Raw genomic sequence first — 27,382 nt, forward strand, 5'->3', positions numbered from 1 at the left:
GTTGTAATTGTCATTATTACAATGTATTTTTTTGTTTTTTTAATTTAAAAAAAAATTTGTCCGATTAATCGGTATCGGCTTTTTTGGTCCTCCAATAATCAGTATCGGTGTCGGCGTTGAAAAATCATAGTCGGTCGATGTATACACAAGATGTATACACATCTTCGTACCGCCATTCTCAGAGGGCGAATTACAGGCAGAGCTCAACATAAAACATAAATTTGAGCTATCAGGTATTCATAACTTAAAATCAGTAATGAGCACTGGGGCATTGCCGGCAGGCAGCGCAACAGACGTCCTAGCGACTGGGGGGACAGAAGGGAGGGAAATAAACACACAACCTTTTTAATGTTTAATTGACAGCGGCAGTTGGTGGGCGGCGAAAACCACAACCGCCCAAAGTCCTATTCAATTATTGTAATAAGCCTCCGATGATGTCAGCAGTGTATAATTGTTTCAATCAACGGGGGCAATTACAAAGGGAGAGCGTGTATGGATGTCAAATATTAATCGAGGAAAGACAATTGGCTGAGAAAATTGACTGCTTGGTAAGAAAGTCTCTCGCTTCAGTCGGTAAGTAAATAGTGAAGTAATTGTCAAGCAATTGCATTTCCCCCCATGGTAACAAGATGTTCACTTCTGGGGTTTTCAAACCATCAACGCCATAAAAAGGGCTATTGCTACTGGAACACTTTTCAGTAAATCTTTCACCTCCACCTCAGATAGCTCCCGACTCATATCTTTGTGGGGTTTGACTTAGAGGGCTTCCTATGTGTCCCTGGGCAACCAGAAGTTAAACCATTTGTTGCCAAGTTCTTTCAACCAAGGATAAATTTATGCACTCTTGAGGTCAGGAGGGGGGCTAGCAGCAGTCGGGGGCTTATTCTTGGCACAGGGGTCTGACCTTGTGTGTATCTTTGGAGAGAAAGAGTATGTCTTTCAACCTCCCCACTCCTCCCTCCCTTCCCAAGTTTACCAGTAACTCTGGAGCGTTGCTGCACCTTGACACCTGCCTAATAGGTGAGCTAGTGAGAACCGCTGAGCTTCGTTTCTGCACCGGCTGCACTTTCCCCCTGCAAAGTATTTTCTTTATTTGTCGACAAAGTAAGTGGTCAGAGGTGTGTCTTGAAAACCAAGAGACATCTCAAAAAATGTCAGAGGATTCCTCTAAATTGGGCAAAGTCCAAAGAGAGAGAAGAGAGGAGAGATACCAGGATGGCATAATCATTTCGGCTTTTCATCTCGTAGAATTCGCTGCACACTACTGAGGAATAGAATATTATTTTGAGACCAACGTGTGTCTGACAACAGGTGATAATCACCTTAGGGGACGTGCTGTACCAAAATGAACAAATGGCGGGAATCAACGCAATGGCGCATTAGATGACACATTCTCAGTAGGGGAAGCCTAGTGTGTTGATATTTGTTGCTTACTGCATTCATTTTTTACAGTACATTCTAAATAGTATGTAGTATGATTAGTACACAGTGTGCAGTTTAAGTAAGTAGTAGGCAAGCCAGATTTCGGACACGGCCAGAGAGAGGGAGAGAGGAAAAGGAGAGAGGTTCCTCTCACACTTCCCTCTCCCCAATGTCATCGCTGTGAGGGGGAGAGAGACTTAATAAGAGGGAAGGGGCCAAAGCCGGGACTGGAGCCCTGGACTCCATTAGAGGGTCACGGCGGCATGCTGTAAAGACACAGAACAAACACAGAGTAAACACATTAACGTCACTCTTCGCCTCCATGGATGGCTGCATTCACAGACACTGACTCATCAGCACAGTAATGAGAAACGGAGGAGGAGGCTGGGCCGGGCTGGCAACCCCGCCACACACACACAGTACAGTGCTCACTCACACACACACATTAATACGATCACGTTTGCCTTGTGTTCATGCATGCGCACTAATACTGTACTCAAGAGTATTACACATGTTTGCCTTGCACACAAACACATGTGCGTTAACACAGACATACACATTGTCACACTTTAATGTCTCTGTTCCTACACAAATACCACCCACATAAACACATGAACTAAAGCAGATGCAGTCTTCACACAACACTATGTGCATCATACACACACACACACACACACACACACGTAAAGACATTAACGCACACCATAATAGCAGAAAGAATTTCCCTAACCTACTTAGAATAGGTTTAGAATAGAAACCTAGTTTGTTTTATGACCGACCTTACAGATTATGGCATCATATACAGAATATGACAGAGTGGGTTACATTTGGGTAGCTAATACCACACGCACACACATACTGTACAACTTTGTTCTTTCTGTTGAGCTGCGTCAGTAAAATAAAGCTGAAACAACACTAGGCGTATATAAAAACAACGTGAGGTGATACAACAGTAGAACTAAAGCCACATCAATGATCAGTGGCCATTTTGTTTGCAAAAGTGCTACCTCTCAATTTTTGCCCTTATATTAGTGTTTGTGTGAAACGCCTAACACCCGTATCCAAACAAACCCGCAGCAGGTGGATAATCATAGCTGCGTTTCTGTGGAAAATGTAAATGCTCTTTTTCCCATATCGAGAAACAATATTATCACTCATAATAATGGAGTTACTGTATTCGGCAAAGAGCAAAATTCCATTACATCCACAAACAAACAGGGATGGCAATGAGTCATGCGTTTCGGGCTGGAAAGAAAATACTGCGTTATTCCTTGCTAAAAGCCTGTGGCCATGCCACCTCAGAGGAAGGGGGAATGGCAGATGGCACTATGGTTTTTGGATACAGAGGGTGGTGTGTTGGGGCTGGATGGTGGCTGGGGGTGGTATTGATGGACGGTCCAGTAGGCATGACCAGTCATCGACAATGTGGGATGAATAAAACACACATACACCTAAACCTCCTACTCACACAAGATGCACGGACACACACACGTACCACAACATCCCTGAAGTCTAAACTGACCCAGTCTTCTGTGAACTGTCGAGTTCAACCAAACCACCTCAAAGCAGCCAGCTGCCTTGAAGTTGTTTCCAAATGTGCTTACACACTGGACCTAGACAGCTAGCTATTGCTATTTTAGCAGAAACACAATCTCTATCCAAACAAAATGGAGAATTATAACTTTAAAAAACCTATGCGAAGCGTTTAATTTGAACTGCTAACCATGTGTCCTTCGAAAAGTCCAACATTTTGAAGTTCACAGTGACTTTGAGAAAGTACCGGCAGGTTTTTACACATTCTCTCCTCCGAGGTAGAGCGCTTGTGACTTTTCGGGCGGCCCACCCGAGGGGCCGTTTAACTGCCTGTGTTTCATGCTAATGGATTCTGAAGAGTCTTCCCAAAAGAGACACTGCATTTAGCACTGTAATAATCACTGCGACCTTGAACTCTGTGACGCACAGATTTCATTCAGAGGAGCCAGAAGGATTTATGCACCTCCTCTGTGTGTGTGTATACAGTGGGGCAAAAAAATATTTAGTCAGCCACCAATTGTACAAGTTCTCCCACTTAAAAAGATGAGAGAGGCCTGTAATTTTAAATCATAGGTACACTTCAACTATGACAGACAAAATGAGAAACAAAATCCAGAAAATCACATTGTAGGATTTTTAATTAATTTATTTGCAAATTATGGTGGAAAATAAGTTTTTGGTCAATAACAAAAGTTTATCTCAATACTTTGTTATATACCCTTTGTTGGCAATGACAGAGGTCAAACGTTTTCTGTAAGTCTTCACAAGGCCCATTCCTCCATGCAGATCTCCTCTAGAGCAGTGATGTTTTCGGGCAGTTGCTGGGCAACACAGACTTTTAACTCCCTCCAAAGATTTTCTATGGGGTTGAGATCTGGAGACTGGCTAGGCCACTCCAGGACCTTGAAATGCTTCTTACGAAGCCACTCCTTCGTTGCCCGGGCGGTGTGTTTGGGATAATTGTCATGCTGAAAGACCCAGCTACGTTTCATCTTCAATGCCCTTGCTGATGGAAGGAGGTTTTCACTCAAAATCTCACGATACATGGCCCCATTCATTATTTCCTTTACACAGATCAGTTGTCCTGGTCCCTTTGCAGAAAAACAGCCCCAAAACATGATGTTTCCACCCCCATGCTTCACAGTAGGTATGGTGTTATTTGGATGCAACTCAGCATTCTTTGTCCTCCAAACACAACAAGTTGAGTTTTTACCAAAAAGTTATATTTTGGTTTCATGGATCATCCAAATGCTCTCTAGAAAACTTCAGACGGGCCTGGACATGTACTGGCTTAAGCAGGGGGACACGTCTGGCACTGCAGCATTTGAGTTCCTGGCGGCGTAGTGTGTGACTGAATGGTAGGCTTTGTTACTTTGGTCCCAGCTCTCTGCAGGTCATTCACTAGGTCCCCCCGTGTGGTTCTGGGATTTTTGCTCACCGTTCTTGTGATCATTTTGACCCCACAGGGTGAGATCTTGCGTGGAGCCACTTGTAGGTGACCAAATACTTTTTTTCCGCCATAATTTGCCATTAAATTAATAAAAAATCCTACAATGTGATTTTCTGGAATTTTTTTCTCATTTTGTCTGTCATAGTTGAAGTGTACCTATGAGGAGAATTACAGGCCTGTCTCGTCTTTTTAAGTGGGAGAACTTGCACAATTGGTGGCTGACTAAATACTCATACAGTGGGGCAAAAAAGTATGTATATATGCTCAAAAATATAAAGTGAACACTAAAATAACACATCCTAGATCTGAATGAATGAAATATTCTTATTAAATACTTTTTTCTTTACATAGTTGAATGTGACAACAAAATCACACAAAAATTATCAATGGAAATCAAATGTATCAACCCATGGAGGTCTGGATTTGGAATCACACTCAAAATTAAAGTGGAAAACCACACTACAGGCTGATCCAACTTTGATGTAATGTCCTTAAAACAAGTCAAAATGAGGCTCAGTAGTGTGTGTGGCCTCCACATGCCTGTATGACCTCCCTACAACACCTGGGCATGCTCCTGATGAGGTGGTGGATGGTCTCCTGAGGGATCTCCTCCCAGACCTGGACTAAAGCATCCGCCAACTCCTGGACAGTCTGTGGTGCAACGTGGCGTTGGTGGATGGAGCGAGACATGATGATTTGCCAATCTTGGTGTTCTCTGGCAAATGCCAAACTTCCTGCACGGTGTTGGGCTGTAAGCACAACCCGAACCTGTGGACGTCGGGCCCTCATACCACCCTCATGGAGTCTGTTTCTGACCGTTTGAGCAGACACATGCACATTTATGGCCTGCTGGAGGTCATTTTGCAGGGCTATGGCAGTGCTCGTCCTGCTCCTCCTTGCACAAAGGCGGAGGTAGCGGTCCTGCTGCTGGGTTGTTGCCCTCCTACGGCCTCCTCCACGTCTCCTGATGTACTGGCCTGTCTCCTGGTAGCGCGTCCATGCTCTGGACACTACGCTGACAGACACAGCAAACCTTCTTGCCACAGCTCACATTGATGTGTCATCCTGGATGAGCTGCACTACCTGAGCCACTTGTGTGGGTTGTAGACTCCGTCTCATGCTACCACTAGAGTGAAAGCACCGCCAGCATTCAAAAGTGACCAAAACATCAGCCAGGAAGCATAGGAACTGAGAAGTGGTCTGTGGTCACCACCTGCAGAACCACTCCTTTATTGGGGGTGTCTTGCTAATTGCCTATAATTTCCACCTGTTGTCTATTCCATTTGCACAACAGGATGTGATATTTATTGTCAATCAGTGTTGCTTCCTAAGTGGACAGTTTGATTTCACAGAAGTGTAATTGACTTGGAGTTACATTGTGTTGTTTAAGTGTTCCCTTTATTTTTTTGAGCAGTGTATATATATACACACACACACATATACATATACATATACATATACACACAGGATAGGCTTTATTACCTGGAACAGTACACCTCTGGTCAGCCCAAGGATCTGGTACGTAGTTGTCTGCATATGAAAGCCAGAAGAGGCTATGCAGTGGCTAAGAGGTTGTTAAAGGAACACTTTGGCAATGAAATCAAAGTCACCACTGTTTACATGGAAAAAGTTTGGAACTGGACAAACATCAAACCGGATAATGGAAAGGTACTTTGTGGCTATGCACTCTATCTAGAGGTTGCTTTAACACTATGCAAGACCTACAGAACATGGAAGAGCTTAATCTTCCCTCCAAAATAAAGTTGATCGTGTCAAAACTTCCCTACAAACTAAAGGAAAAATTGAGGTCTATAGCATGTGATATTTTAGAGAGAAGCCACCTGAGGCCCAGTTCAGTGACCTTGTGATGTTCATGGAAAAACAGTCCAAAATACTGCAGGATCCGTTGTATGCCCAACAAAAAGTTTTTAAAAACCAAAACAGAAGCCGACTTTAAACAGCAGTCCAAGAGTAGGGGAAGCAGCTTTACCACTGCAGTAACTGTTGTGGCAGATTGTGACTCTGAAAAACCTCTAAAAAAACAAACATTCAAAGTAAAGAGACCAGGCACCTACCCTTCTGATGCTCCCAGTAGTAAAGAGACCAGGCACCTACCCTTCTGATGCTTCCAGTGTATTTTGTGCTGGTGAGCATTTATTGGTCGACTGCCAACAAGTGAAGACACAGCCACACAAATCCAAGGTTGAGTTTCTGCGACCAAGAGGCCTTTGTTTTGGCTGTTTGATTACAGGACACTTAAGCAGAGAATGTAAAAGAAGGATGACCTGTCAGAGCTGTCAAAGAAAGCACCCCACTATCCTGCACATTGAAGGAAGAGAGAGATTTAGATCTCTGAAGGCAGATACGAGTGGTGTAGCAGTAAAGCGGGAGGAGACTGTCAGCAGTGCTCTTGTTTCACTGGAAACTGATGAAGATACCGGGGCCGGTACAGATTGTGCACTTGCAATTGTGTTAGCTCAAGTAAAGGTGGCAAATGGAAGCAAGTCTGTGTTAACCTATGCGTTTCTCGATTTTGGTAGCTCAGCAACATTTTGTACAGCTGAAAGCTAAAGGCAGTGAGACTGAAATTCTGCTACGCACAATGGGGCAGGAGAGTCCTACCAAGAGCTTTGAGATATCTGGATTAGAGATTGGCAACGTGTAAGGCAACACATTTCTTGCATTACCAAAGGTCTACACCCAGAATAAAATCCCAGTGACAAGAGAGAACATTCCCACTCAGAAAGATCTCAAAAGGTGGCCATACCTGAAAGAGGTTCAGTTGAAGGAGATTGATGCCGACGTCGAACTCCTGATTGGCGTAAATGCTCCAAAGGCAATGGGACACTGGCAAATCAAAAGTAGCCAAGGCAACGGACCGTATGCAGTGAAAACCCTCTTCGGATGGGTGATGAATGGTCCTCTTTACAATTGTGCCATGGCAGAAGAATCTGGGCGTCCTACGGTGATGGCCAATCGTATCTCAATGGCCGACCTGGGGGTTCTTCTGGTAAATCAGTACAACCATGACTTCCCTGAGAGAGAGAGAGTATGAAGAGAAAAGTGAGATGTCAGCTGAGGATCGTAAGTTTATGGAGATAGTATCAAGCTCCATAACCCTCAAAGACTGTCACTACTACTTACCGTTGCCATTTGCAACAAAGATGTAGTCCTGCCAAACAACCGTGACATGGCAAAGCATTGGGCTCTAAATATTATCAAGAAGTTCAAGAAGGGCAAAGGTTACGCTGCAAAGTACAAAGGCTTCATGGAAGAGATGATAACAAAAGGTTAAGCCGAGAAGGTATCACAAGAACAGCACCTCAGAGAGAAAGGCAAGGTATGGTACATACCACACCATGGCGTTCACCATAAGCGCAATAATACGAGTGGTGTTTGACTGTTCATCATCCTATAAAAGGCACATCTCTCAACAGTGAACTCCTTCAAGGCCCTGACCTGGCAAACACGCTTATAGGAGTCTTGCTAAGATTTCGGCAAGAGCACATTGCCATGATGGCAGACATCTAAGGAATGTTCCATCAAGTACGTGTCCATGAAGATGAGATACCCATGGTGGCCGGACGGTGATACTAACAAAAGATTGGAGGAGTACAGAATGACGGTACATCTTTTCAGTGCAATAACCTCTCCAAGTTGTGCAAACTTTGCACTGCGAAAGACTGTGAGAGGTACGATGAAGAGGTGATTCAAACAGTCAAGTCCAACTTCTATGTTGATGACTGCCTCAAGTCAGTGGCCACAGAAGAACAAGCCATAGCTCTCACAAAAAGCCTCAGGGATGTGTGCTCTCAGGGTGGGTTCAAATTGACCAAGTGGGTCACCAACAACCGCGCTGTGCTGGCTTCTATCCCTGATGAACACAAAGCCAAGCAGATAAAAGAACTGGACCTGGACAGAGAAAAGCTGCCTGTTGAAAGAGCACTTGGAAAATCCGATGGAACATTGAAAGTGATGCGTTTACCTTCCGAGTCACTGTCAAGAACAGACCCCTTACAAGAAGAGGTATTCTCTCAACATTCAGCTCTATTTATGATCCATTAGGTTTCCTCGCACTATTCGTATTAAAGGCAAAGCAAATTCTTCAAGTGCTCTGCAAGCTAAAGTGTGGATGGGATGAAGTCATCCCTGAAGAACACTCTATTTCATGGAAGAGATGGCTCTCAGAGCTGGACCAGCTGTCCAGATTCCAGATTGACAGGTGTATGATGCCTGACAACTTTGGTCAGGACAAGACCGCATAGCTGCATCACTTCGGTGACGCAAGTGAACAAGGTTACGGCACGGCAAGCTACTTAAGATCCACATCGCATTCATACTGGGGAAATCAAGGGTGACTCCACTCAAGCAGATGACGATCCCCAGACTGGAACTTACCGCAGCAACATTGGCAGTGCGAGTGGACAGGATGTTAAGGTTGGAGCTCCAGATTGAACTTGAGGAGTCAACTTTCTGGACAGACAGCCAGTCTGTGCTAAAATACATGTGCAATGATACCAAGAGATTCTATACCTTTGTGGCTAATAGGGTTGCTATGATCCGTGACCTATCGAAAGCAAAATAGTGGAGGTATTTGAACTCCAAACACAACCGATGATGCCTCTTTCCTGAACTCAAAAAGATGGCGCAAAGGACCAGAATTCCTGGAGAAAACAGAAATACAATGGCCGAAAGTCGCCGAGGAGCTTGGCTCCCTCCCTCCGGATGATCCAGAGGTGAGAAAAGACGTCATCGTAAACAGTACAAGTGTGGAAGAAAAGAGTCCCACCAGCAAAATGATTTTTGTACTATTCAACATGGAACAGCTTGAAGAAAACAGTTGCCTGGATGCTGAAACTGAAGAGAGTTCTTCTACAGTTCAGCCAGAAAAGGAAAGTTCTCACACAAACTGATCCAGGATCAGATCAGAGTCTAACAAACTCCCTGAAGGAACAAATTGACAAGTTCAAACTAACGTTTGGAAAAGAAAGTGTCTGTGGATGACCAAGATGAAGCAGAAAATGTCATCATTCGATTTGAGTAACGACAGCACTTTAAACAAGAAATTGCACTAGTTGTGAAAGGAAAACAATGTGCCAAGAGAAGCGGCTCAATCTGTAAGCTTGATCCAATTGTTGACAATGGCATTCTGAGAGTGGGAGGAAGGTTAAGCAAAGCTGCTATGCCTACCGGAACTAAAGAATCCTATGATCCTGCCCAAAGACTCCTACATCTCCAGACTGATCTTACTCCACATCCATGAGCATGTTGGCCACTCTGGGAGAGGTCACATGCTTTCTAGACTTCGCCAGTGAAATTGGATACCCCGTGCCAAATCCTTAGCAAAGAAGATCCTTAAGAGCTGTGTCTTCTGCAGGCGGATGCAAGCTAGAGCTGGAGAACAGAAGATGGCCAACCTTCCACAAGATCGGGTGTCACCTGATTTACCGCCTTTCAACCATGTGAGCATAGATTACTTCGGCCCCATAGAGGTTAAGCAAGCCCGCATTCATGTGAAGCAGTATGGTGTGATCTTTCCTTGCCTTGTGAGTCTAGCTATCCATCTAGAAGTTGCTTGTTATCTGGATACTGATTCCTGCATCAATGCCCTGTGCAGGTTCATCTGTCGAAGGGGCCCAGTATCAAGTATCAGAACAAACAATGGCACCAACTTTGTTGGAACACACAGAGAGCTAGGAGAAGCTCTGAAAGAGCTGGATCACAACAAGATTCAAAACAAATGACTGAAGGAAGTAGTGACATGGTCATTCAACCATCCCTCTGGAGCCCACCATGGGGGGGGGGGGGGGGGGGTATGGGAGAGGTTGATCCTCTATTCAAAAGATCCTCTATTCAGTCCTTAAACAGCAAGTACTGGATGATGAGGCTTTGCAGACAGCCTTGTGTTAAGTTGAGGCGATTATGAACGACAGACCAATCACAACTAACAAATGACCCTAATGATCTAGAACCCCTGACGACAAACCATCTGCTTCATCTGAAATCAAAGCCAGTCCTGCCACCAGGGAAATTCCAGAGAAGCGACCTATACTCACAAAGGAGATGGAAGCAAGTACAATATATCACTGACCTCTTCTGGTAGAGATGGATCAGGGAGTATCTTCCACTTATACAGGAGCGGAACAAAACTAAGAGAAACTTCAGTCCTGGTAACCTTGTTGTCATCGTCGATGACACCACCCCAAGGAACTCTTGGCTAATGGGGTGTGTGGTGGAGGCTTTGATAGGGGCCAATGGTCTTGTCTGGAGCGTCATGGTTAAGACCAAGACCAATATCTTACAGAGACCTATCAATAAACTGTCTGCTCCTGGAGGCGGCAGAGTGAGAGACACACACACACACACACACACACAGTGCTCCATCTTTGAATCACGTGCACCTCTGATTCGCTGATGTCGTACTCTTACATTCTTTGATGTCATAGTCATACATTTTTGGACGAAAACTTTTGAAATTTTTGGGAAGTTGAACACCTGAACACAACTCAGACTGAGATCTATGGACTCTTTTCCTATATGGGACCTTGTATATTTCTATATAGCTATGAACTGTAATGGTGTTCTGGTATAGAATGTTTTGTGTATTGGCTCTACGTTTGAATATTAAGTAATTGTTGTGCATTCAGTGTAGTAAACAATTAGGGGCCGGTATGTTAGAGCCGACTTGGACATATTTGTATAAAAGACAGAACTTACAGAGCTCCATGTACGTTTGTGTAAATATATTAAATATCAATGTATATGATGAAATATTAGGTACATACATTTATGATATATATTTACCTGATTGACACACACACACACACACACACACACTGGGGCAAAAAACGTATTTAGTCAGCCACCAATTGTCCAAGTTCTCCCACTTAAAAAGATGAGAGAGGCCTGTAATTTTCATCATAGGTACACTTCAACTATGACAGACAAAAATAGAGGAAAAAAATCCAGAAAATCACATTGTAGGATTTTTAATCAATTTAGTTGCAAATTATGATGGAAAATAAGTATTTGGTCACCTACAAACAAGCAAGATTTCTGGCTCTCACAGACCTGTAACTTCTTCTTTAAGAGGCTCCTCTGTCCTCCACTCGTTACCTGTATTAATGGCACCTGTTTGAACTTGTTATCAGTATAAAAGACACCTGTCCACAACCTCAAACAGTCACACTCCAAACTCCACTATGGCCAAGACCAAAGAGCTGTCAAAGGACACCAGAAACAAAATTGTAGACCTGCACCAGGTTGGGAAGACTGAATCTGCAATAGGTAAGCAGCTTGGTTTGAAGAAATCAACTGTGGGAGCAATTATTAGGACATGGAAGACATACAAGACCACTGATAATCTCCCTCGATCTGGGGCTCCACGCAAGATCTCACCCCGTGGGGTAAAAATGATCACAAGCAAAAATCCCAGAACCACACGGGCGGACCTTTTGGTAAAAACTCTATATATACTCTATATATATATATATAAAACTCTATATATACTCTATATATATATATATATATAAAACTCTATATATATATATATAAAACTCTATAAAACTATATATATATATATATATATATATATATATATATATATATGTGTGTGTGTGTGTGTATATATATATATACAGTGCCTTGCGAAAGTATTCGGCCCCCTTGAACTTTGCGACCTTTTACCACATTTCAGGCTTCAAACATAAAGATATAAAACTGTATTTTTTTGTGAAGAATCAACAACAAGTGGGACACAATCATGAAGTGGAACGACATTTATTGGATATTTCAAACTTTTTTAACAAATCAAAAACTGAAAAATTGGCCGTGCAAAATTATTCAGCCCTTTACTTTCAGTGCAGCAAACTCTCTCCAGAAGTTCAGTGAGGATCTCTGAATGATCCAATGTTGACCTAAATGACTAATGATGATAAATACAATCCACCTGTGTGTAATCAAGTCTCCGTATAAATGCACCTGCACTGTGATAGTCTCAGAGGTCCGTTAAAAGCGCAGAGAGCATCATGAAGAACAATGAACACACCAGGCAGGTCCGAGATACTGTTGTGAAGAAGTTTAAAGCCGGATTTGGATACAAAAAGATTTCCCAAGCTTTAAACATCCCAAGGAGCACTGTGCAAGCGATAATATTGAAATGGAAGGAGTATCAGACCACTGCAAATCTACCAAGACCTGGCCGTCCCTCTAAACTTTCAGCTCATACAAGGAGAAGACTGATCAGAGATGCAGCCAAGAGGCCCATGATCACTCTGGATGAACTGCAGAGATCTACAGCTGAGGTGGGAGACTCTGTCCATAGGACAACAATCAGTCGTATATTGCACAAATCTGGCCTTTATGGAAGAGTGGCAAGAAGAAAGCCATTTCTTAAAGATATCCATAAAAAGTGTCGTTTAAAGTTTGCCACAAGCCACCTGGGAGACACACCAAACATGTGGAAGAAGGTGCTCTGGTCAGATGAAACCAAAATTGAACTTTTTGGCAACAATGCAAAACGTTATGTTTGGCGTAAAAGCAACACAGCTCATCACCCTGAACACACCATACCCACTGTCAAACATGGTGGTGGCAGCATCATGGTTTGGGCCTGCTTTTCTTCAGCAGGGACAGGGAAGATGGTTAAAATTGATGGGAAGATGGATGGAGCCAAATACAGGACCATTCTGGAAGAAAACCTGATGGAGTCTGCAAAAGACCTGAGACTTTTGCAGACTCTACAATGGAATGGTTCAAAAATAAACATATCCAGGTGTTAGAATGGCCAAGTCAAAGTCCAGACTTGAATCCAATCGAGAATCTGTGGAAAGAACTGAAAACTGCTGTTCACAAATGCTCTCCATCCAACCTCACTGAGCTCGAGCTGTTTTGCAAGGAGGAATGGGAAAAAATGTCAGTCTCTCGATGTGCAAAACTGATAGAGACATACCCCAAGCGACTTACAGCTGTAATCGCAGCAAAAGGTGGCGCTACAAAGTATTAACTTAAGGGGGCTGAATAATTTTGCACGCCCAATTTTTCAGTTTTTGATTTGTTAAAAAAGTTTGAAATATCCAATAAATGTCGTTCCACTTCATGATTGTGTCCCACTTGTTGTTGATTCTTCACAAAAAAATACAGTTTTATATCTTTATGTTTGAAGTCTGAAATGTGGCAAAAGGTCGCAAAGTTTAAGGGGGCCGAATACTTTCGCAAGGCACTGTGTATATATATATATATATATATATATATATATATATATATATATATACACATACATATATATATATACACACATATACACACACACACACACACACACACACACACACACACACACACACACAACCAGTCAAAAGTTTAGACACACCTACTCATGTAAGGGTTTTTCTTTATTTTCTTCATGAAATAGTTGACAGAATACCAAAGCGGTCATCAGGGCAAACGGTGACTATTTCGAAGAATCTCAAATATAAAATATATTTTGATTTGTGTAACACTTGTTTGATTATTACATGATTCCATATGTGTTATTTCATAGCTTTGATGTCTTCACTATTATTCTACAATGTAGAAAATAGTAAAAAAGAAAAACCCTGGAATGAGAAGGTGTGTCCAAACTTTTGACTGGTACTGTATAGAAAACGCACCAAACAGAGCTCAGCCATACAGTCTGAGAAAAAGGACTGGATAAATAATGGAACGGAAAAATTATTAATGGGCATTGAACATCAAACCTCTTCCAAAGGCAATTTCACCGGACATGCTACCTTGCGCTCTCTCTCTCTGAATGCTTGGCTATGTAAAGCCAACTGAAATTTACTCCTGACGTACTGACCTGTTGCACCCTCTACAACCACTGTGAATATGATTTGAACCTGTTGGTCATCTATGAACATTTGAACATCGTGAAGAACAATCTGGCCTTAATGGCCATGTACTCTTATAATCTCCACCCGGCACAGCCAGAGGAGGACTGGTCACCCCTCAGAGCCTGGTTCCTCTCTAGGTTCCTGCCTTTCTAGGGAGTTGTTCCTAGCCACCATGCTTCTACATCTGCATTGCATGCTGTCTGGGGTTTTAGGCTGGGTTTCTGTACAGCACTTTGTGACATCTGCTGTTGTAAAAAGGGTTTTATAAATACATTTGATTGAAAATATGATTGATTTCTGTATGCATCTTTAGGTTTGATATAATATAGAGTTTTGTCTTTAGCTAGCCTGAAAAACTTTTCTGAGGCCAACCTTAAAGTGTTTAATGAGAGACATGGGGTTAGTGGGTGCACTGCAGTCGCAGCAGCACCCTGTAACACGAGGCCGGGGAGCATTAGGGCCAGACACCTAATCCTGACCACTGAGTGACTGACTGGAGCATGGAAGAAAGGGAGCGAGAAGAGAAAACGAATAACAGACATATACTGAACAAAAATATACATGCAACAATTTCAAACAGTCTATTGAAATCAATTCAGTAGGCCCTAATCTATGGATTTCACATACCTTTAAAAAGAAAAGTTAGGGGCGTGGATGAGAAAATTAGTCAGTATATGGTGTGACCACTCATGGAGCGTGACATCTCCTTCGCATAGAGTTGATCAGGCTGTTGATTGTGGCCTGTGGAATGTTGTCCCACTCCTCTTCATTGGCTGTGGGAAGTTGCTGGATACTGGCGGGAACTGGAACATGCTGTCATACATGTCGATCCAGAGCATCTGAAACATGTTCAATGGGTGACATGTCTGGTGAATATGCAGGCCATTGAAGAACTGGGACATTTTTAGCTTCCAGGAATTGTGTATAGATCCTTGTGACTTGGGGTCATACATTATCATGCTGAAACATGAGGGGATGGTGGCGGATGAACGGCACGACAATGGGCCTCAGGATCCCGTCACAGGAACCAAATGGTGTATATGGGCAGTACCAACCATCCTCTCATATAGCCTAGTTTTCTGAGGCCAACCTTAAAGTGTTTAATGAGAGACATGGAGTTAGTGGGTGCATGCAAATTGCATAGATAAAATGCAATTGTTTTCATTGTCCATAGCTTATGCCTTCCCATACCATAACCCCACCGCCACCCCATGGGGCGCGCTGTTCACAACGTTGACATCAGCAAACCACTAGCCCACACAACGCCATACACGTGGTCTGCGGTTGTGAGGCCGGTTGGACAAATTCTCTAAAATGACGTTGAGGCGGCTTATGGTAGAACAAATTAACAAATTCTCTGGCAACAGCTCTGGTGGACATTCCTGCAGTCAGCATGGCAATTGCGCGCTCCTTCAAAACTTGAGACATCTGTGGCATTGTGTTGTGTGACAAAACTGCACATTTTAGAATGGCCTTTATTTTCCCCAGCACAACGTGCACCTGTAGTGATCATGCTGTTTAATAAGCTACTTGACATTGCCAAGATAATCCATCCACCTGACAGGCAAAGGAGAAAAGCTCACTAACAGGGATGTAAACAAATTTGTGCACAAAATCTGAGAGAAATTAGCTTTTTGTGCATATGGAACATTTCTGGGATATTTTATTTAAGCTCATGAAACATGGGACCAACACTTTACATGTTGCGTTTCTATTTTAGTTCAGCGTAGATGTAAGGAAGAGACACAGGGAGAGACAAAAAGAAAGGGGGTTACTGCTGTGTGTGAGAGAGAGAGAAGGAACAACAAAGACAGAATGAAAGAAAAAGGATAGTGACACACAGACAGAGAGGTGGGGGACAACTGTCGTCAGTGAGTGGGGACATACGGGGGCCAGAGTGGGCCTGCGGTGGACTGGTGATGAAAAGCACAGGAAAGGCAAGTACACCGTTGACTGGCTGTAAGAGGAGCCTGTGTAAATAGATACCGGGCCGGGGGAGTGCAGTGGTGACGCGGGGTGTGTGTAGTGCGTGTGCCTGTGTGCGTGTCTGTAGTGTATGAGTGGAGGGAGGGACGGCCCTGACAGAGCTCTGAGCTTCCTCTGAGTGACAGAAGCCAGCCTCCCTCCCACCCGCCTTGAAACTCGATCTCTGGGCAAGCCTGCGCCTCGCGCCCGTCGACCACCCACAGAGGGAAACGCCGCACAACGAAGCAAAGAGGAAGGAGGGGGTGAGGATGTGACCACACACACGCAGACACACGCACACACACACACACACACGCACGCACACACACACGACCCAGACAAAGGAACACACTTCCAAAAGCAGACATACAAAGAAACAGACACTGCCAGACATGTATAAAGACATACAAATGCAAAACAAACAAACTATTCATTAAAAAGATAAATGATAGCCTTGGTAACTTGAAATGGCATATTTAAAAAAGACAAGCACAGACTCCCAAGGGGTTTCGAATAGTGCCTTCTTTTTCACACCCACAAATATGGATAAACGTCTTGGTTGCTATGTATGTGAAGTGTTAAGAATTCAAGGTAAACAAACAAACACGAAGGCACAAAATCATGTCTCTCCTAGAACGACAAAACAAACAAATCTCACCTCAAATGATGGTCAAATTTGATCACAAATCTTGAGGAAAGTAATTGTGTGTGCGTGTATGGGTGCAAACTGCGTGTGCATACGCGCTAGGGCTGCACAATTAATCAAATTCACATCGAAATCATAATAATGACATGTGTGATATTCATCACACAAACAGTTCGGTTCCTCCTCCCCACTGTTAGTTTTACTATAAGTTTGCAGGCTGTTCTGTTAGGTCAAATGAAGCCACCAGATTGTTCCAAACAAAAACTATGCTGCTTTCCACTTTGCTTATTATTAATATAAATCATTCTATTTCAATGATTCCAACAGTTCACCCAAGTGTTTCGATCTATACCGCAATTAGATTTTTTGCCCATATTGTGCAGCCCTTATATGCCCATGTAGCATGTGTGCTTGATTATATTATGAGCTCCTTCATCTAATACTAAACAGCATCCTGCTGAATTAGTGGATATCCAGGGTCTTACCTGTTGGAATGGGGGGGGGGGGGGGAGTAGTGACAGATCTGATGTCATAGGAAGACGGATGGCCAGGCTCCCTCTGCATGCTGGGATAGGGGGCCGGGGAGAGTGGCTTAATTCCAGAGGGAGAGGCCTATTCCCAGTTGCTGTCTGTCTAATGGCCCTGTGCTCTGCAATCATTCCCCCCCCGCACTGGGGGGCTAGCCGGAGCCTAGCGGGACCATATCCAATTTCCCCCTACTCTAATCGCCTGATCTACTCAGGCCCCCTCCTCTTCATTTGGACTCAAAGCTCCCCAGTCGCCCCCCTCTATCTAGTGTGGTGATGGGCTGCTTTAATTTAAAGTGGGTGCCACGTTGTTATTGTCTGTCAGTGGGTGGATTTTTCATTTACGCAGGGGCATGGAGAGGTTACCACAAGGTTCTCATGTAATACCAACCTTCCTTGCATACGAGTGGGGGTAAATGCCATGTGTCTGGCTTTGGAATACAATAATAACTAACGATCTGTTTTATGTAGAGGGAAAGCAATTAAACCAAGATATGTTGAATGGGAGTTAAATTATCTCATTTGAGATGCCAGTAATGCCACATATGTACATGTAGCTGCTAGCATAAAGAGGCCCCACACCTTAGTTTGTAATGTAAGCACGAGGAGACCACCCTCATGTGGAACAATGATTGTTACCATTGTTGATTTACTGCCATCAGAGTACATGATACAACGGGCAAAACCACCAAGGGAAACTGGAGCCAAAATAGATGCTTTCATAGGGACCAAAATGGAGAGAACCTTCATTTAGCCTCATCCTGCAGTAGGATGACATGATGACTAGGCTGGCGTCCAGGGTCTTGTACTGAATGCTGTCAGAGAGCGAGGATGCAGTGAGGGATGCCCCGTGCCCATCTGTCTCCCTACGGTCCTCCAAACCCAACAAGCAATCCTCTTTCTGTCCCAGAGAGCCTGTGGAAAGCAGCTAGCTAATCACAGATCCCCAGAGGTGATGAGATGGCATGTGCTCAACTCCTGTCAGTTCCACTCTTCCATCAACCCCAGCATTAGCTGACCAGATGGACCAAATCCTTGAGGCAGATATGCAATGTACCAGTGCATTAAACAAGTGAGCTTAAAAAAAGAGGGAGAGAATTCAAATGAGTTTGGGCATTTGATGGCAAACGCATCAGCAGTCCACAAGTTCCAGTGTTTTATTGTAGGCACACTGGGCATGCGCTTGGTGCATTTGGCACAAAATGGCCGCTCCTGATAGAAGATGAAGGGAGTGCTGTGGGAAACACCATAGACTCACCTGCGACTGACTCCCCCAGTTGCCTGTGCTCCACACCTTTGGGGGCAAAGGGCTCTAAGCCCATCACTGCTAAGAGCCGCTTCCCATCATCGGACTATGGGAAATAAGGTACAACTCGCCTGCACAGAATCAATAACCGAGATTAGATCATCTTGCATAATCTTTCAATGCATTGTGGCATATTGTGAAATGAATTTAGGTATATAGTTGCATTAAGTGGCTTTCAAACAGTACACTGTATTCTGTGAGCACAGTGCTTAGAGTAATTGTAATAATTAATGATGAATTAAAAGTGAATGGGGCTTAATGAGGGTAAGCAGAGTCTTTGCGTGGGAAAGTTCCATAGGGATTAGTTATATTATTGGGACCATTTCCATTCCTTTTGGGGTCTTTGAGAGAAGCTGGAATTCAGATTTACAGCCGGGTGTAGAAGGGGTGGAGGAGGCCCCTCCCAGAGGCAGGGGCTCATGGTGAGAGAAAGGGTCAGAGAAATGGGTAATTCGCTGGTGTGATGGTGTACGTCACTGATGCCGTGGCTCTCTGATGAACCCCTCACACATTAACAAACGACCCTCACCCACATTTACGCCCGGGCAAGGGATAATGTTCCCTCACCACCCCACATAGCCTGGTTCCTCTCTAGGTTTCTTCCTAGGTTTTGGCCTTTCTAGGGAGTTTTTCCTAGCCACCGTGCTTCTACACCTGCATTGCTTGCTGTTTGGGGTTTTAGGCTGGGTTTCTGTATAGCACTTTGAGATATCAGCTGATGTACGAAGGGCTATATAAATACATTTGATTTGATACTGCTGCCCTACAGAGTACAGTACATGATGCAGGCAGACTGCTGCCCTACAGAGTACAGTACATGATGCAGGCAGACTGCTGCCCTACAGAGTACAGTACATGATGCAGGCATACTGCTGCCCTACAGAGTACAGTACATGATGCAGGCAGACTGCTGCCCTACAGAGTACAGTACATGATGCAGGCAGACTGCTGCTCTACAGAGTACAGTACATGATGCAGGCATACTGCTGCCCTACAGAGTACAGTACATGATGCAGGCAGACTGCTGCCCTACAGAGTACAGTACATGATGCAGGCATACTGCTGCCCTACAGAGTACAGTACATGATGCAGGCAGACTGCTGCCCTACAGAGTACAGTACATGATGCAGGCATACTGCTGCCCTACAGAGTACAGTACATGATGCAGGCATACTGCTGCCCTACAGAGTACAGTACATGATGCAGGCATACTGCTGCCCTACAGAGTACAGTACATGATGCAGGCATACTGCTGCCCTACAGAGTACAGTACGTCCGGCTAAAAATCATTAAGGAGAAGTCCCCTTGGCGTACATCATCACCACCCCCTGCCGAGCTGTGTGGTAGACTGGGAGAGCCAGTCAGACCTCCCCCTCCCGTCCTCCTTCCATCCTCCCACCAAATTCCTCAGTCAGGCTGGATTACCAGGCCCGCCTCTGAACTCAATAGGCAGGTTTGAGGGCAAAAAAGGGGAGGCGTCGGTGGCTGAAGTTCTCGCTCTTCTGTCGTTGGTTGGTTCGCTGGCTGTCTGGCTGGTAAATATCCCTGTGTCGTGTTAAACAGGAGGGCTATAATTAACTGTGGGAGACGCCAGTCAGTCAGGGTTGGGCGCCATGCCAACGGATCAGCCCTAATTACTATATTCACTTTGTCAGGGAAGCTCACTTTGCTGCTCCCTCTGATAGGCCCTGGCAGCCTCAGAAATCCCCCGGCACTGCACAGCACATTCTCAGGGAGGCAGACGGGGCCGACTGGCAGGCAGGAGGGCCGGGAAGGCTAGCAGTTGCAGGGTGATGGAAGGCTGGGTGGGTGTAGGGCTGAGCGACTGCAGCAGAAGACACCACCCAATGGCCCCCGCTAAACTCAGGGCCCAAACAAACACAGGGGCCACCAGACTGAGCAAAAATAATCCTGTACACAGTAATGCTGCTCCCAGCCACCCTGACTGATTTTCACATTGATTGGATCTTGTACATATGTTCTTTTTACAGGTAGCACAAGACTGTGCCTTAAACCTGATCTGAGGCTCCATGTTTAGTCAACTCTGATTTCAGATTAAGATAAACACCAGTTTAAAAACAGACATGTCTGCCTCCTGCAGTGTCTCCATGAACAGCTTCAGTGCTATTTTGTGATGTCCAACATGCTCAATTTATTGATGTTGTTGAGAAGAGAAGTCGTATTTTTCACACGGTTTATAAACACCCTTTTAATATGCATGGGGGTTTGTCTAAAATGAAATGCTCAGAATTGAGTTGCTATCAAAAGGCTGGTGGAGGTATTTACATTATTTTTATATATATATATATATTTTTTAGACGTGGCCTTCTATCAATGCTTCTAATACATTACTGAACTGGAAATATGTCAACTCCACAGGCGGGGGATGAATATGGCTTTATTTAAATAGTTTGACTGTGGAAGCAGCTCAGACAACCATTTCAGGGCAGTTTATCACACTAAAGCCTCTTTCACACTGCCGGCCCAAACTGTCCACATACGGGCAAATCTCACTCCAAAGCCTGTTTCAACACAGCCACAGCCAGAGAGGGATAACGATCACTAGCATACGTGGGAGCCTTCATGGGGCACCACGGAGAGAAGCTGATAGTAGAGATATAATTACTTACAGTATGCACAAGCAGAGTCATCGACAGCCCTCTTGCCAAATGCAGGGCATTCATTCTGATGAGCTTTATATCCGAGTACTATGGGCACTGGACAAGTGGTCTGACTGATTCAAACATGCGCCCATGTTCGGTTAGACTATTTCAGGATTCAAAACAAACAGAGACGACAGTGATTAAATTAAGCCCTCTTCTGACTCAAGTCAGACACTCAGCTCAGTCCTCACACTCTCTGGAGGTAACTTCTTACCATGGAAAACAGTAGGTCAACCTGACGTCTTCTCATGATTCTGGTGATGTCACACGGTTAGACTCCTACTCAGATAATAAAAAAGGCTGTCACAAGGTTATGTCACAAGGTAAATCTCAAACTCAAATATCATCTGACAAAGTGGGAAAGGGCCGAGACAGAGTCCCTGAATTCTGTCAGAATCAGATGAACCTCTTCCACGCAGACATGTCTGGAAAGATTTAACCTACTGAATGTCCTTGTATCTTATTCACAAAGTGTGTCCCGGAATTCAGTCCTTTTCTCTCGGATGGCAACAAAACCGTATTGAACAAGAGAAGAAACAGGCTGTATAATTGAATTATTGGAAAACAAATGCAACGTCCAGCAGAAAGGAAGGATGTCTCTCTTTAAGGGGGAGCGTAAGGTGGACATATCAGGCCTCTATCAGACAGAGGTAAATTGCAACACCGTACAGCCGTGAGGTCAAGCAGTGATAACACAGCTAGAAATCCCCTTGTTCATTAAACTACCTGTTCCGTCTTATCATTCCACTTGACAAAATAAAAGACCAGGAACGCTCATGCATTACAAAGAACAGTAGTATATAAAGAGGTGTAGAAATCACCCTCTTTTCAATTTAATACCAGACAACTTGAGAAGTTATCGGGTGGAATCTGTAACTAAAAACGAAGTAATCAATACCCTCTTTTACTGTCTTCAGACATAAATAAGTTTGAGAGAGAAGTCACATGCAACACTAGCATGGTGTGCACTCTGAGACAAAATGGAGGTGAACCGAACAACCCAAAAATATCCTCACCAGGAGTCCAGAGAGGAAGACACTCAGCACATTGAAAGGGTGTCCATAACTCCCCTTCTCAGAGAGACGAGATGAAACACTTTGAAAGGGTGTCCATAACCCCCCTTCTCAGAGAGATGAGATGAAACACTTTGAAAGGGTGTCCATAACTCCCCTTCTCAGAGAGATGAGATGACTTTGAAAGGGTGTCCATAACTCCCCTTCTCAGAGAGATGAGATGACTTTGAAAGGGTGTCCATAACTCCCCTTCTCAGAGAGATGAGATGACTTTGAAAGGGTGTCCATAACTCCCCTTCTCAGAGAGACGAGATGAAACACTTTGAAAGGGTGTCCATAACTCCCCTTCTCAGAGAGACGAGATGAAACACTTTGAAAGGGTGTCCATAACTCCCCTTCTCAGAGAGATGAGATGACTTTGAAAGGGTGTCCATAACTCCCCTTCTCAGAGAGATGAGATGACTTTGAAAGGGTGTCCATAACTCCCCTTCTCAGAGAGATGAGATGAAACACTTTGAAAGGGTGTCCATAACTCCCCTTCTCAGAGAGATGAGATGAAACACTTTGAAAGGGTGTCCATAACTCCCCTTCTCAGAGAGATGAGATGAAACACTTTGAAAGGGTTGAAACACTACATTGAAACACTACATTGAGTTAGCAACTCTGAGCCCCTCTGAACAGAGCAGTAATTAAGGTAGCTTTCCAGCTCCAAGCGACAGAGGGATGAAATTTCCACCCCTCTGCCGGAACCCCTTGATGTTTTGTACCTTGGGTTCTGGGCCCATTCTGGCAACTAGAGCAGTTATTTTTTCCCTTTTTCTTTTTTCCCTCTCTTACAGAGTTCACAGAATCCCCGAGAACACAGCCTCCCAGCCAAAACCCCAGCACGATTAATTTAGTAACGGGTTATTAAGCTCAAACATAAATTGCAGCCCTGGACGGTTTATATGGAAAAGAAGCCTGATTTATTAGAGACCCAGAGACAAAACAGGTTTTTATTTTCCATTTATTCATCAACACTCGTTGGGAGTGGTAACTCGGAAGGAATTTTCAGACAAAAAAGGAGAGGAGAAAAGGGAAGAAGTGGGGAGGGGGTGGGGCAGCAACAATGGCTGCCGTGATCAAATTGCTGGGGAGAGGAGCACAATGGCCATGACATACTTATCCAAGCTCTCCCCTGGACAACACTATATTTGTTTGGCGGAGCACTGCATCAGCTGAACACATATATCAATAGTGTTTGCTATCGCACTGTATCCTTGTATCTATTCTTGACTTTCAGTAGATATTTCATCAAGGCTGGCTAACGGCCTCCTCTGAGCAATCGGAAACACTCCTGGGTTCGTCTAAAGTCCCAAAATAAAGTTCTCAAGCCATATCTGAGGCTGGGAAGACTGACAGAACTGACACAATGTCACTCTTAATGAAAGAGACATTTTCATTATGTCATCAGTCATTTCAACTCACATCAGTGTGATCTCCTCGTGGAGGCCCAGGTCTACATAGTGATCCATCACCGTGGAGGCCCAGGTCTACATAGTGATCCATCACCGTGGAGGCCCAGGTCTACATAGTGATCCATCATCGTCTACATAGTGATCCATCACCGTGGAGGCCCAGGTCTACATAGTGATCCATCATCGTCTACATAGTGATCCATCACCGTGGAGGCCCAGGTCTACATAGTGATCCATCACCGTGGAGGCCCAGGTCTACATAGTGATCCATCACCGTGGAGGCCCAGGTCTACATAGTGATCCATCACCGTGGAGGCCCAGGTCTACATAGTGATCCATCACCGTGGAGGCCCAGGTCTACATAGTGATCCATCACCGTGGAGGCCCAGGTCTACATAGTGATCCATCACTCCTTTGAGGTTCAATGGATTATTATTATTGATTTATTTTTTACAGAATTTCTGACAAACTGAAACTAAGGAGTTCACGGTTACATAAACTTGACCATTATGCTGAAAGTGACTAAGCCACTTTGTCCCCTCTCTTCCTTAGTAGACTGAGCGGTTTATGACTTTGGGGACGTACTCCTCTGACTAAGAAAGGGGCCTCTGGGGTAGTGAGCCAACGATTGTGCCAAACATTGACAGTGTACCCTCAATATGTCTGCTGTATATGGACTCCCTCTAGTCACCAGAGAAACCACCTGCCAATGGGCCCACAACTCAGCTGTATACCATCTTATACCATGGATCACAACCTGTCCATTCCAGAGACGTCATACACACAACACACCAATAGATTATTATATCTCATAATGGTGTGCAGACCTCTGCATAAAAGGGATATGAATGAGTGGAATGGAAGCTGGATCTCAGTCCTCCCCTCTATCCTGTTAAGGTGTTGTTCTCCTGTTCTAAAAGTCACCCGATTCCTGACCTCTGTGTCTACTGTGCATTAGGTCTGCCTCTGTGTGCCAGAGCACCATGGGTCATCAGGGCCCAGAATGAAGCATGGCACGGCTGCTGCTGACACAGCACATAGCACTGCTGTGCTGCGTTGCTCTGTCTGTGTGTGTGTGTGTGTGTGTGGGGGGGGGGGGGGGGGGGGGGGGGGGGCAGCACTGCCCTGAGCAATGACAATGACCTGGCCGGCAGCTTACTTTACAGCGGAGGGGCTTACTGTAAATCACCAAACAGACTAATGGGCCCTGAGGATGAGCTGACTCAGGTGGGCCCAGACCTAAAACACCAAGCCGTCATCTAAGACTGTGTGTGGGTGCAACAGTACATTCAGTACATATTATCTGATGAGTAGTTTGTTATCCATTTTACATTCAATATTGTTTGAACGGATGAATATCTGTTTCAACTACAGTAAGTAAATGAAGCTACTCGTCTGTCCTCCCACCTGCAGTCTGTTTGTTCTTCTCGCTCTTTCGTTCTCTTTATATTTCACATTGCTCTCTCCTGCACTCTCTTTTGTTTGAGGAAAGGAGAGCCATGGCGACGGAGGAACCTCACAAAAGGGTCACATGACGTGGAGCCGAGGCGGGCGGGTGGACACAATGGCCGCACCACTTCGCACAGCTGGAGTGTCACGCATTCCTGGTGTTTACAAGATTTAGGTGGAAAACAAATCCACCCCCCAGAGGAACTCTGCGGTGCAAAATGGGCTCATTTTCTGTCTGAATAGAGGGTTTATGTCATCAGCATCGATGCATTTTAGGATCATGAGAAAATGGCAACCTGTGAAAACGATGGTGGTGGTGCTAGGAGGGTAGAATAACTGACAAGGCAGAGGAGAATAGGCTAGGTAGTGGTCACTCTTCAATGGGAACAGTTGACAGAGCTAAGGGTAGGAGGGACAAGAGTCTACTTCTGCATTTCTTAGGGAAATTTGGTGAAATTTAAAATAATATTTCAAAAATCTAACATCTGTTCTACAATCTTCAATTCGGTGCCGAAATATATTGACGTAACGATAATTGAAGCCTCTGTTGAACGTTGTTCCTTCATTGCCAAGGCATTGCCAGCATACCTAAGCCTTGGCAGCTTAAATCAGATTCACAGCAGTATTTTCTTTAAATAAAGAACCGCTCACCCCTTAAAACTCTTCACACGCGTCGCTAGTTTTTACCAACTCAAGACATGACTTCACAGAAAAGCAGCAGGGCCGATCAAAACTGTCCAGAACAGCCTTGACCAACCATGCGACAAGGAATATTCCTTAAAAGGTGGTCGTAGTGGAGTAATAGAGTTCAGTTTGAGGGGGTGGCTGTGGGCTGGTGGTTTCGGACTACTGACTACTAAGGTCATCCTTTGATTCCCAAAGGGTTTCAGATTGTACTGACAAACCTGGTTTGAGTTGGAGCTTACAAGAGGGAGGAGCATTGAGTAGCCTATGTAATGACATGTAATGAATGGTGTTTTAAAAAACTATGCTAGCATGGGCTAATGTAAGGATGGGCTAACTGGATCGCATGGGAAGTGGAATCCAATGAGAAGGAACAAATGAGGAGCTCAGCCATTCGAGATGAAGAGACACTGTCCAAAAGGTAAATAAAAACACAAAACGCCAGTGGAAGCAGCTGAAAGAAGGGTGGGGGGGCGGAGGGCCAGTGAACAATAAGAGGACATTGTCTCCTCCGCTTGACTGGGCACCATTTCCCTGACCCCACCCCCGACAAAGGGGACGGGTGATGTGTCCCCGTCGGATGACAATAGAGGCATTGATGACGAGGGTCTACACACACGTCTGTTCGGCCATGATGCTGCATGTCCGTTACACCAACACAGACATCCTGTCTGTCGTGCCTCTACTAATGTGGTGTGTGTGTGTGTGTGTGTGTGTGTGTGTAACTAGGGACAGGCAGAAGCAGAGCAGACACTCACCTCTGGTGTGTTTTTCTTGAACTCGCGGCTCTGGTCGATGAGCTTTTTCCTGGACTGCTCGCTCTCATCTTGTCTGTTGGCCAGGGCTGTGGCTGTGGCATTCAGTTCTCTCTGTGAGACCAAGAGGGGAGGAGGAGAAAACACTAAATGATTACACAGGGCTCTGTGGGGGGTGACCGTCATTTACATCAGCAGACAAACAAGAAAACCCCTCTTCTTTTAACTCTCTTTTCCCCCCTGTAGTCTGGCACCACTAGCCCTTCACTGGGAGAGGGGGAGCGTGAGAGAGAAGAGAGAGACAGAATCAGCCTCATCTTCTCTCCTCTCCCTCCAAACAGAGACAGACAGACAGACCTAGATATGACACTAGCACAGGCACCGTGACAACTTACACGCTGGCATCACACACACCCCACTGTACAGTGTATGCACACATAAAATGTACACATACACACTCCCTTCTTCCCCCCTTTCTTTCAGCACATCTTCCATCTTTAACTACAGACAGAAGTGTAGAAAAATAAGTACAACTACTTGGATCCAGGCAGCATTTCCACTAAAAAATGGCAGAAATTCACCAGCAGCCTTTATGGTCTCTAGGCATGTAAATGTCATAGGGCAGATCCCAGATCATCAA

At 44.6% G+C, this 27,382-nt stretch overlaps 1 protein-coding gene across 6 annotated transcripts in view; it reads right to left on the reverse strand.

The window, feature by feature from the left end:
* Positions 1–27,382, reverse strand: part of cux1a (cut-like homeobox 1a) — a 213,093-nt gene that overhangs the window by 133,809 nt on the left and 51,902 nt on the right. For 5 of the 6 annotated variants that reach the window (XM_021617952.2, XM_021617950.2, XM_021617951.2 and 2 more), the window contains exon 2: positions 26,746–26,856. In XM_021617952.2, coding sequence (XP_021473627.2) covers positions 26,746–26,856 — 111 coding nt within the window. Of the gene's footprint in view, positions 1–7,172; positions 7,441–26,745; positions 26,857–27,382 lie in introns of all 6 variants that reach the window. The other variant, XM_021617954.2, reaches the window with a different exon arrangement.

The sequence above is a fragment of the Oncorhynchus mykiss genome, chromosome 10 (assembly GCF_013265735.2).
Source record: "Oncorhynchus mykiss isolate Arlee chromosome 10, USDA_OmykA_1.1, whole genome shotgun sequence".
NCBI lineage: Eukaryota > Metazoa > Chordata > Actinopteri > Salmoniformes > Salmonidae > Oncorhynchus > Oncorhynchus mykiss.